This window comes from Tachyglossus aculeatus, chromosome 9 (genome assembly GCF_015852505.1).
Source record: "Tachyglossus aculeatus isolate mTacAcu1 chromosome 9, mTacAcu1.pri, whole genome shotgun sequence".
In the NCBI taxonomy this organism is placed as follows: Eukaryota; Metazoa; Chordata; class Mammalia; order Monotremata; family Tachyglossidae; genus Tachyglossus; species Tachyglossus aculeatus.
In genome coordinates this window covers 55,076,111-55,088,474 of record NC_052074.1, presented here as the reverse complement: position 1 = coordinate 55,088,474, position 12,364 = coordinate 55,076,111, and the positions used below count along the sequence as shown (strand labels likewise).

The 12,364-nt window shown below is 38.0% G+C and overlaps 1 protein-coding gene across 2 annotated transcripts in view; it reads right to left on the bottom strand.

Moving 5' to 3' along the window:
• Positions 1-12,364, bottom strand: part of HAT1 (histone acetyltransferase 1) — a 55,322-nt gene that overhangs the window by 36,506 nt on the left and 6,452 nt on the right. Inside the window, exons 2-3 of one of the 2 annotated variants that reach the window (XM_038751218.1) lie at positions 11,614-11,713; positions 7,969-8,073 (exon numbers count right to left, since the gene is read on the bottom strand). In XM_038751218.1, coding sequence (XP_038607146.1) covers positions 7,969-8,062 — 94 coding nt within the window. In that variant the 5' untranslated portion in view covers positions 8,063-8,073; positions 11,614-11,713. The remainder of the gene's footprint in view (positions 1-7,968; positions 8,074-11,613; positions 11,714-12,364) is intronic. The other variant, XM_038751217.1, reaches the window with a different exon arrangement.

Below are 12,364 nucleotides of genomic sequence, written 5' to 3'. Positions count from 1 at the left end.
ATGAGGTAACCAGGGCACAGAGAAGTGAAGTGAATTGCCCAAGGTCACACAGCAGATGGAGCAGAACCAGTAGTAGAACCCATGACCTTCTGACTCCCAAGTCCATGCTCTATCCACTACACTGGTAGAAACTGAGGCATGAGAGGATAGTCTACAGGACAAAAATCAGAAGGGCAGTAACTTGCATGGAAGAGGAGGAACAAGAGCACGTACTTGGAGATGTTATTTATATTAATATCTGACTCCCACTCTAGACTGTGAGCTTGTTGTGGGCAGGAACGCATCTGTACTCTCCGAAGTACTTACTACAGTGCTTTGCACACAGTAAGCACTCAACAAATATGACTGAATGAATGAATGTTGTTAAAGTCAAGAAATATCATTTGTGGGCCATACACCTGAAAGGTTGTACCCATTTAATACGAGAATACAAGGATTCCTTGGGAGAAACCCAAATATATAGTCTTTCATTTTTCAAATGAATACTTACCTTACAAGATCCTGCACATTTGAGTTTTACGTGAAGTTCTAGGAATTTGGTAATTTTCAATGAAAAAAAAGCTAAGTTAATTTTAACCTAGGTGTTTCTGAAAATGCTCCCCCATTTAAAAAGAAGCCTAAAGGATCACAAATAAGGTTATTTGGGTTCAATAAATAAATCCTACCTTTTATCGGTATTCTACTCAAAAATAGCAAAATTCCCCACTGCCCTGAGTGTCTATATTTGATAATGCTTTTGCCTAGTATCCTGCATATTGGATACCAAGTCACAAGAAACTGTTCTCTTTGCTGGAAATGTTTGAACAGTTCACAAATGATCCAGAGAAGTTTGTACTCAAGAGAACTGCAAAAAAATCATTTGTATGCCTAAGAAAGACCAGCAATTCAAGAAACATAGAACTCATGCTGACGCCTCAAATATAAATTGTCTTTCTACAAACCCTCTATTTTCAAAAATAAAAATCATGGCTTTTTTTCTGCTTCTGCATTAGAAGCTCTGTACTTAGTCACATGCAAGCACTACCAACTGTGATGTCCTTTACACCTGCCTCAGTTTGTATTGTTCTGTCGAGATTTAGTCAAGTACGAACATTTCCACTGCACTGCCACTTTGGGCCATTCCTCTCTGTAAGCTGGTTTACTTCATTGTACCTAAAATTTATTTAAAACCAACCAATTCATTTTTAACCTTGCATGTCAGTTTGCTTTGTTCTCTCTATACTAGGCACAGACAAACGTTTTATTTCAATCTCTGTATGTCTCCATGTCAATTTACATATAACTAAATTTGTGATATCCCTAATCTATTTCCTTGTGGTCTACAAATAAAGCTATGTTTTTGTTCCATTTCTGTCTGTATCACTCTGAGTCCTGACTCTGCCACTTCTGCGTGACCTTGAGCAAACCACTTCATTTCTCTGTGTCTCAGTTATCTCACCTGAAAAATGGGGATTAAGATTGTGAGCCCCATGTGGGACATGGACTTTGCCCAATTTGATTAAGCTGTATCTACTCCAGTACAGTCCCTGGCACATAGAACGCACTTAAATATCATAAAAAAGGTCAGGTCATGCAAAGATACTTTCAATTAAAGTATCTTTGTATGTGAGTCCTGATTATTATCATACATTTTTTAATGGTATTTGTTAAACACCCACTATGTGCCAGGCACTGTACTAAGCATGGGGTTGATACCAGCTAATCAAGGTGGACACAGTCCAAGTCCCACATGGTGCTCACACTCTTAATTGCCATTTTACACATGAGGTAACTGAGGCACAGAGAAGTTAGTTAAGTGACTTGCCCAAGGTCACAGAGCAGACAAGTGATAGAGCCAGGAGTAGAACCTGGTCCTTCTGACTCTCAGGCCCAAGCTCTTTCCACTAGGCTGTGTTGCTTCTCATACATAGAAGGTACTAAATTCGCATTCGTCAATTCCTTGTTACAGAACTTCTTCCTTGGCTTTTATATATCGATGCTGCTATCCATGGATAAACAAATGACATATAATGCCAATAACCACTTATTCATTCCAGTGCTTAGAACAGTGCTTTACACATAGTAAGCGCTTAATAAATGCCATTATTATTATTATTATTTTATTAAATTGACTGGATACACTCAGCATACCATGGCAGCACCAAGTTGTGGGTTAATTAAGGCATTCATGACTAGCTTCAGTCAGTAGCATTTACTGAGCACTTACTATGTGTAGTACTGTATTAATTGCTTAGGAGTTAGGAAACACGGTCCACGCCTTTACGGAGAGGACAGGAAAGGGTCAGAAGATAACTACATAGGCTCCAAGCCAAGTTGGCCCTTCATCATTTAGATACATCTTTTAGACTGTGAGCCCACTGTTGGGTAGGGACTGTCTCTATATGTTGCCAATTTGTACTTCCCAAGCGCTTAGTACAGTGCTCTGCACATAGAAGCACTCAATAAATACGATTCATGATGACGATGATACCCCCCTGCCCCACCACTCTTCACTGTCAGTCCCAGGGCACCTTTGCTTGTAGGACAAATAGGATGCCGTGATTTGGGAACCCTGAAAATGGGGAGCCAACGTTCATCATGTTTAAATCAGGGACAGTTAACTAATAGTCTCTGGATAAAACAAAGAAAAAAAACCACCTTGTACTAATTCATGGTTTAACAGTAAAATTTGTCATAAGAGTCCAAAGTAAAATTTACTTACAGACAATAACCAACTGAGGAGAAGCAAAATGTAAATGCCTTACAATCCAGAATTTGGGATACATTTAAAGGAAGTACTAACATTTTTTATGGATACCTAAAAGATTTGCACGGGAAAATAGTCTTTTGCGACTGACCATTTCTTTCCTAACAAACTACTTCCAAAAACATGCAAAAAATTTTCTGGTTTAAGCTATGGAGAACTCTAAGAGAGAGAACAGATAGATGTGGCAAAGAGGATGCTGACCCTGATTCTTCCCAAGCACAGAGAATCAGTCATATTTATTGAACATTTGCAGGGAAAAGAGAGAAATGCAGGGGCTGTAGATTTATGCACAGAGGGAAGAATTCTTCCTTCTTCTACTACTTCCCTCTTTGGGTTTCCTAGAAGTTTCCAAAATATAGCTGTTCTGACTGTAATTGATAAAGCCTGATCCAAGGGCTTACCACCTTAGGGAACTGTAGACACTCTTTAGCTTCAAGATTTAGACTTGGAAATCTCATTGAAACATTTAGACCAAGATATTTTTGTTGAATAACCACAATCATTTTTACAATCATTTTTCTCTAAAACACAGTATTTTCTCATTCTCCAGAACTATATAGTGCTCCCCAAAATTGTGACTCCTCAGGTAAAAAGGATAATAGCCTCCCATCTATAACTTGTTTTGATGATCTCTTCCTTTTGAAGTACTGATTACTTTTGTGAATTCATATTCTATGAGCTTTATAACTGATATGGGCAATTCAGAGTTTTTGAAGAGGTGAACAAGTAAAGACCAAACACTAAGGTTAAGAAAACCCAAGGCTCCTTCCATGACCAAATAGCTATTCACAACCTTATATCTCCAGGTTCTTGACTAGCATAAAGCTTGGTCCCAGAAATTGAAAGTTCCAGCTTCTTTTTTCTAAGAAAACAAAACAAAACCCTGGAGCCATTCATATCTTAAACTTGCCTTCCATCTTTGTAAAAAACAAAACAAAACAAAACAAAAAAACCACCTCAACATCAATAGCAGATGCAGTGAGGAACGAAATCAGAAATGAGCCTGATCAATTTCCCTCAGTGAGTTTACGGAGAAAACAGTATGCAAGAAAACTATGAGCTTCCTCCTTTTTTGGCACAACAGAGACTGGGGATAAAATGCAGTTATCAAAGCAGAAAAATTACATTTTTTAAACAAAACTATTCTAATGCTGTCAATCACTTTGGTATTAGTGTTTCAAGCTAAATATTTTACTTAAAACTAGGCATTCCACTGTCACTAGTTTGAATATTAAACACAGACAATGCTGGAGGAAGGAAGACAGGAGAAAGGAAGAAGATCTGACCAAAGTTGAACCGAGTTGAGAAACAAGAGCAAGGCCAGACACAGGGTCAAGACAGTCAAAAAAGCAGCAAATTCATTGCTAGCAATAAAAGCACATGGTCAGTTCTCCCACAACATGGAGATTATGTTCCTGAAGAATGTCACATTCACATGAAAATACGTTCTTATGGCAGACCTGATTTTAGAAACTGCTTAACACTAACAGCCAGAGTAAGCTTTCTAAAGCAACTACCCTTTAAAACTCTTGTATGTAGCCTATAGGGCATGGAAAAGAGAAAAAAGGGAGTAAAGAAAAAACCATAATTATGAAATTAAATTCAGGTACACATAAAGGCAAGTGAATAAATATTTTATTTCAATATTTGGTAAACATACTTGCCGTTGATTACAATTTTAATACTAGGACTTAAAGTGATACTTCAGAGTTATTTAGATTTTAAGCTAATTAAATTATGAATTCAAGTTCTACAAAGTCAACCTACTAATCACTTGTTTCCAAAAGCTTAAGAAAAATGATTAATAAATAATTGTTCTCTATGAATTTAGTACTAGCAATAGCATCATGAAACCATAATTATAATTTATTTGGGTTAATAGTAGTTTTCACTGAGTGTTTACTGTATTAAGCACTTAGTAACTTCAAAGCAAGTGACACATTCGCTGCCCAAGAGGAGCTAACACTCTAATGAGAGCCAAATAAAAAGGTTTTTACAGATAATTATAACAGAATATACAATTGAACAAATTATATATAGTAGTGCTGAGGATAGGTACAAATACATAAATCCTTAGAGATTCATGTTTTTTTATTGACAGATATGCATAGGATTGAAACAGTCAACTAATATACCAGCAGCAACATCACCCCTTCCTTTTAATGGGTACTGGCTGTAACTAAAAATATGTTTTTATATTTACTAACCTACTTCGCTTCAATAGGCAGGCTGCCAAAATATCACTGCTACATCTTCCTAGAGTCACAAGGGAGACTGTTAATCATAATTTGACCCGTTATTACTTGGAGGTGATTCTGAGAATTCTTTTAGAGAAAAAAAACAACCACCTGGGATTCATTCATTCATTCAATCGTATTTATTGAGCGCTTACTGTGTGCACAGCACTGTACTAAGGGCTTGGGAAGTACAAGTTGGCAACGTATAGAGATGGTCCCTACCCAACAACGGGCTCACAGTCTAGAAGGGGGAGAGAGACAACAAAACAAAACATGTGGACAGGTGTCAAGGATTCAGACCAGGGTAAGAAAGGTAAGCAAAAAGGGATACTGGGATCACAAGGGAAATACCAATCACTGATTAAAGAGTTTATTCTTCCTGACCCTCTACTATAAAGCCCAAGTTTCCCCCTCTCATGAAAAACCATTCAGGATTATATCCAAAGTCATTACCTGGAATGGATTTTAGCTGAGACTGCCCACCACTTTCTAGATACCTGCCTTAAAGCAGCAGGTGCAAAGTAGATGTTACAAGGGCATTTTAAAGCCCATCTGAGCTCAGTATTTCAGTTTTGCTCTTTGCCCGAGTGCCTAAAAAACTCAAATCTATTTGAAGAGCAATATTTTGGGAACTCTTCCAACACTTTTAGCACATATTCCCTTTAAAAATAATCACTGCCTTAACAACCAGCTCAACCTATTTTGGCATTCACAGGTCTGAAAGACCAGTTGTTGGGAATTTGGGGACTGCACAACAGCATTCTGTTATCAGGACATGAGCAAATGCATGGGATGCTGTGGGCTTTGGGCAACCGTGGCCTGCTGACAACAACCTATCTCTCAGTGCCACTCTCAACTCTACCACTTTAGGAGTGGTAAGGTCAAATCATGGAATCATCCCTCGCCATCCTATTAACTATGCTATCCCACGGAAACAGCAACCAGTATAAAAACAGTGGGGAGGGGAAGCCCCACAAAAGATTAAGGTATATGTCCTTATAATCTATTTCCCCTTTCTGTAATTTATTTTAGCATGTAACCAGGGAAGAAGTGTGTAGCACACCATTTAGTACACTTAAGAACTTTGTACGACAAAACCCATTTATGGCCAAAGTGACCCCAGCAAGGTGTGGATGCTTTGCCACAACACTATAGACAAATAGGTGGTTGTGAGGGTAGCTAATGTAGCTTTTGTCCCACATGTGACATGGCTATTTTTTAGGATTTCTGCTGCATCTGTCCACTACACGAGATGCCCTAGGTGATCCTCTGGTCAGAAGTTCTCAATCAAGAGTATTTAGTGAACACTTGTAGGCAGAGCCCTGTTTTAAGTGCTCGGGAAAATACAACAGAATTAGTAGACATGATCCCCGCCTTCCACGGAGCTTACAATTTAATGGGGGAAGACAGGTATTAAAATAAATTCCAGATTGAAGGAAGAAGGAAAAGGGGATTTTATATATATATATAAGTTAAGGCTTAAATATTTAAAATATGTACAGAAGTGCTAAGGGAGGTTGTGAATACTTAAGAGCTTAGATGGCGGAGAAGTGCTGAACACATGTGTGTGTGTGTCTGTATGTGTGTTTGGGGGGGGCATATAAGGGATATAAGGTATAGCCACAGCAGACATCCACCTATTTCTGGCTGTTTCAACATAGTAATAAATCTAATCATGAATCTCAGTACGTTCCCTAAAGCATTATTGTCTGAAGTAAATTCAGACCAACACAACAAAGTCAAATGAATAAGCCTCAAGAAGCACCTTCACCTATCTAGTCTTTTTACCCCAAAGTGGCCATGCATTTTACCTCCTAATATGTCCTCAACCAATTTTCTTAATCATCTGAACCGCACCTATGCTAGTATATTAATTTCCCTTGGCTGCAGCACTACTAAAAACTCACTGTTGACGGGCAGCATACAGCATGCTGCCAACACATTACTACAATCTCCATAACCAGACTGGAAAGTACCCAAATATTCACTATAGGTTGTACAAACTGGTCTTAGAAACCCACATTTATTGCTCTGTAGTTTTCACTTTAAGAGATTAGGTGACCTAAAATTTAAAAATAATGTCGTTTATACACCATACAACACAAAATTAAATAGAAACTCTTTGATAGTGGGGAAAAATATATTAGGCTAACTGAAATTCCACTGACCACCTGAACCCCTTCAACAGTTTAATCGCTTGTATTAAAATGGGCCTGTTTTTATACTGGTAACATGTTGAATTACCTATATGCTCATTCTGAGAAAAGACATTAATACAATCTTAATGTCTAGTTGTAAAGGGAGGAAATTAAGGTGGTTTGCTTTTGGAACACTTCTAAAACTAATCCTATTTCACTGTTCTGCTTTGGTTTACTGAATCTTTTAAATTATTTAAGTATATAACAACTATTGGTCCATCCAGGCAAGTAGTCAACCTCCAGCAGTAGTACCAAGAGATTCTCAAAGGAATGGTATGCTAGTTGTCCTTCTCTGGCAATCTCTCCTAATGATTAGAAATGAACATTTCAAATTTTCCTCAACTAATTCATATGGGTCTACAGTCCATAAACTAATAATACGAGTGCATTCTGGGCTACTGATTTTCCTCCAAACAGAAAAAGGGGATTTCAATTGAAAAAAAAAATCAGCTTACTTTGCCTCCTCAATCACTCTCCACCAGAGCACAGCTTTCACTCTGTTTACTTATCTATTACCCACCTCTTCTACATCAAGGGTCAGGCCACTTGTCTTTGTTACTGCAACATTTTTCCTCCCCCCACCCCCCCCCCCCCGCCAACATTCCCTTCCCATTTTAAGAAAAATAAACAAAATATAATTTACTAAAACTTGGATTAACTTATTTCCTAAGCAATTTTTACAACTTTTACAAAGAGCAAATATAAACAAAACACTTCAACACCAAACCAGTATTTAAAAACGCAATTCACATTTTACAAAAGGCCAACACATTAAACAGTAATATACCTAATTTTAGTTGAATAGCTTCATTTGTGTTACACTTGTATTCAGCCAACTTCTTTTCCATGGAACTCTTGTAGTCAACCAACAACTTTTCCATAGTACCAAGCCCTGAGGAAAAGGAAATTTAGAGGGGTTCATTTAAAAGTTGATTAGTAATCTTTAAAGTGTTTAAAACATTAAGCATCTCATATGAACTGAGATCAAAATATCATAAAAACTGGAATTTGTCTCCTTATGGCATAATAGCAATAATGCCAAACTAAATGGACTCAACTGTCTTGAGAAGGACGCTTATGAACTGTCCTTTTTTCCACATATTAGTATGGCTGAACATTTTGGAACACACAGCACTAACTTTGGTCAGCAATCAATCAGTGGTTACTGAATGCTTACTATGTGTAAGAGCACTGTACTAAACACCGGGGAAAGCAACATACATGGCTACCCCTCATTCTTTAAGATGACACTGCCAACACTCATTTACTGGTTTAGGGTTTCAAACAGAGAGAGAAGAGATGGGTGATGGAAAACCAAAAATAATGCCACCATCAATAATATCTTCAAAATAAAGACAAGAAACCTCATTTTGGCAACTTAAACTGGCACCTCATTGCTCTACACTGCTAGAAAAATCTTAGCCAGTGTGCTTCTGAACTTCATTGGAAGCAGAGGACCTGGGTTCTAATTCCGACCTCACCACCCGCCTGTTGTGTGGCCTTGGGCAAGTCACTTTAACTTCTCTGCACCAGTTAACTCTTCTGTAAAATGGGGATTCAAAACTTGTTCTTCCTCCGCTTAAACAAGGACTGTCTCCAACCTGATGCTCTTTTATCTACCCCCGTGCATAGTACAGTTCTTGGAACATAAAAAGTGCTTACATTAACTGTTCATCACCACATTTCTAATCCAGATTTAGGCTGTAAGACAGTACATAATGTGGTGAACAGCAAATATTGACAAAATTATGGAACATCAAACACTTTTATACTATAACTGTAATACAACTACAGCATTTGCCACATTTGTAAGTTTGAACTTTGGCAAATTAAATTACCTAGAGTTCGCCAGTAGTTTTAGACAACTCCAAGAGGCTATAACTTATGTTACTTAATTTGTGGGAATGAAAACTTCCGGGTCTCTGAGAAACTTTCAACTCCCTACTGATAAGTATCATCAAAGGATCTTGAGGCAGTTCTCCAAAAGCCTCTATATGTTAATGTCTGGACTCGTTATGAAAAAGTTTGCAAAAGATTTAAGAGCTCTCTACAGAAACAGTTCAGCACTATGGACTAATAACACGTCTGAAAAGGACTGAATTCAGTCAGTAGCAGAAGACCCCGTTATGCCAAAGCCAGCATATTCTCCAGGAAGCCTGCAATAGGGAGCAACGACGTGGCATTGAATAGAAGCTTGCAGTGGCAACTGCTGTAATGTTATATTATACTTAGACATTACATTCAAGTCTTGAAGAACTTCAAGAGCATTACCTAAGTCACACAACACTAAGAGAAAAGGCATGATCACTTACCCTGGGGTTCTAGAATACAGTTTGGTCTAACAGCCCTAAGATATAACAATGCACCTTTACTAAAGGGGCCTGTGGGACGGATGGCAGCAGGTATCTTCAAGTACAAACTCCACAGTGAACTAGAAGGAAAACCACCATAAAGGAAAATAAGAAGCACAAGCTTAGCCGGGGAATGCCAGAAAACAAGACAGTATGACCAAACTGACACAAAGCCAGAAGAAACAAGCAGTGGCATCAGCCTGTCAATACTAACAGGTTAAGTCTGTCTCTGATTGACGTTTATCAGCTTGCCAATTCCTTCACACATAAGAAACACGAATTTTGGCATAAAGAGTGGGCATCTGTTCTCCTCACATGCTGAAGGAAACTGGCTGAAAAAAGGGGCTCCTGAAGACAGTCCACCTGATATTAAAGTCTGATTTTTTAATATAAAATTTGGTAAAAGTTGATATTGCAGGCAAAATCCCATATATATATATATACTATATATATATAGTATGCTGAATTGCAATACTGCTTTAAATACTGTTAATTTGGTCTACAGGTTAGAAGTAGTAGTATATATTATGTGCTTACTGTATGCAGAGCACTGTATTAAGTGCTGGGAGAAAATAAGAGGTGGGAATTAGACATCATCATCATCACCATCAATCGTATTTATTGAGCGCTTACTGTGTGCACAGCACTGTACTAAGCGCTTGGGAAGTACATGGTTCCTGTTCCTAGAGGGGACTCATAATCTTAAGAGTACAAATGGAGAGAAGGGACTGGAGACTGACACATCAGGAATAATGAACCAGCAAAACACACACAAATACACCAAATAAAACTAGATGCTAAAATAAAAATTAGGTGCAAAATTTTTTCAAGCTATTTAAACTATCAAGGAAGTACGAGGTTGTGGGTGGTTTTGATGAGCACTGCCAATAAAAGTGCAAGCTGTTGTATGGTTTTCCTTGAATGCTCATAATTAGCTATGGACCCTTTCAAAGCTGATTGTCAATTTGTTACCCTGCCGACTATGGAATAACTTGTGCTTCCAGGACAATCACACCCATGGTAGTTTATAAATGAGTGACATAGAATTCTGAGTTCTAATCCCAGGATCTGCAACTTGCCTGCTGGGTGACCTTGGACAAGTCACTTAACTTCTCTGTGCTTCAATCTCCTCATCTGTGAAACGGGGATTAAATACCTATTTTCTCTCAGACTGTGAGCCCCAGGTGAGACAGTCTGATTATCTTGTACCTACCCTAACATTTGGTAAAATGTTTGACCTTGACACATGAGTGCTTAACAAATGCCACAGCTATTATTACTATTATTATTATTATTATCCTCACTGGCTTTGAGATGGAAAAACTTCATACGTTAGAAGTATCAAGAACCAATGAAGCAGTATGGCCTAGTGGAAAGAGCACAGGCCTTGGAGTCAGAGGACATGGGTTCTAATCCAGTCTGCCACTTGCCTGCTGAGAGACCTTGGAAAAGTCACTTCTCAGTGCTTCAGGTACCTCATCTGTAAAATGGGGATTTGGACTATGGGTTGTGGACTGTCTCCAACCTGATTATCTTATCTTGTTGTAGAAGCAGTGTGGCTCAGGGGAAAGAGCACGGGCTTGGGAGTCAGAGGTCATGGGTTCTAATCCTGGCCCCGCCACTTGTCAGCTGTGTGACTGTGGGCAAGTCACTTAACTTCTCTGTGCCTCAGTTCCCTCATCTGGAAAATGGGGATTAAGACTGTCCATGTGTGACAACCTGATTAACTTTTATCCCCCTGGTGCTTAGAACAGTGCTTGGCACATAGTAAGCACTTAAATGCCATTATTATTATTATTATCTATCCCAGCGCTTAGTAGTTCCTGGCTTACAAGTGTTTAACAAATACAATAAAAGTCATCCTTGTTCTACAATTACGCACATTTGCATAAAACAGAAAAGAACTAATCGGGTTTACACAGCCCTGCTTCACATCACTAGTGATGAAAAACTAAACGAGAGGCAACCATTACAAAAATTTATCTTAAATGAGAAAATTACTCTTGAATAGTCAAAGTAGTACAGTGATTTCAGAATACCAAATAGCAAAATATACAGAGCTCAGCAAATGTCAGGCTTACTAGTTAGATGAGCTGTTTTGCCTTTGTGTGCTTCCCTTTGGATTTAATTGTATATTTGTCTTATCTTAATGTCTCTCTGCCTCCAGTGAATTTGTAGAGCCTGGATGATAAAAATCAAGGACTTAAAATTCGGGAAATATTTTGTCAGAAATCTTACTGTCAATTAAATCAATTCTGAGATTAGAAGATACAAGAAACACTTAAATTACTGTTTGCAGATCATGAAAAATGAATACAAATAACTTATATCTCTAAAAATATATTTTTTTAAAGAAAAAAACCTTAGACTAATTTCATTAACACACTGAATGCTGGGAAACCAAAATCAAAACAAAATGGGATTATAAAGATGTCTACACGTTTCACCAAAAAAAAAAAAAAAAAAAATCACCTAGACTTTAGGTCAAGTTAAATGACATTTTCATTGCTTTTATGCTCTGTTAATTCTCAAATTCACCTGCTCACTGAAGCTTGTTTATATCCCTGTCACCAACCTCTTGCTTACATACACCCCACAGCCCGGAGCTTCGTATTCAGCAGACTACTGCTCACCCCATCTTCAAAGCCTTCCTAAAATCACATCTCCTCCAGGAAGTTTAACCTGATTAATTTTTCCTCTCTAACTGCCATTTGAACACTTTCATGCCACTTACACCCTTCCTTCTCTCTGTAAATTATTTCAGTTTGTCTCACAACTTTGAAGACAGGGACCATGTCTACTAATTTTTACACTCCCAAGTGCTTAAAAGGT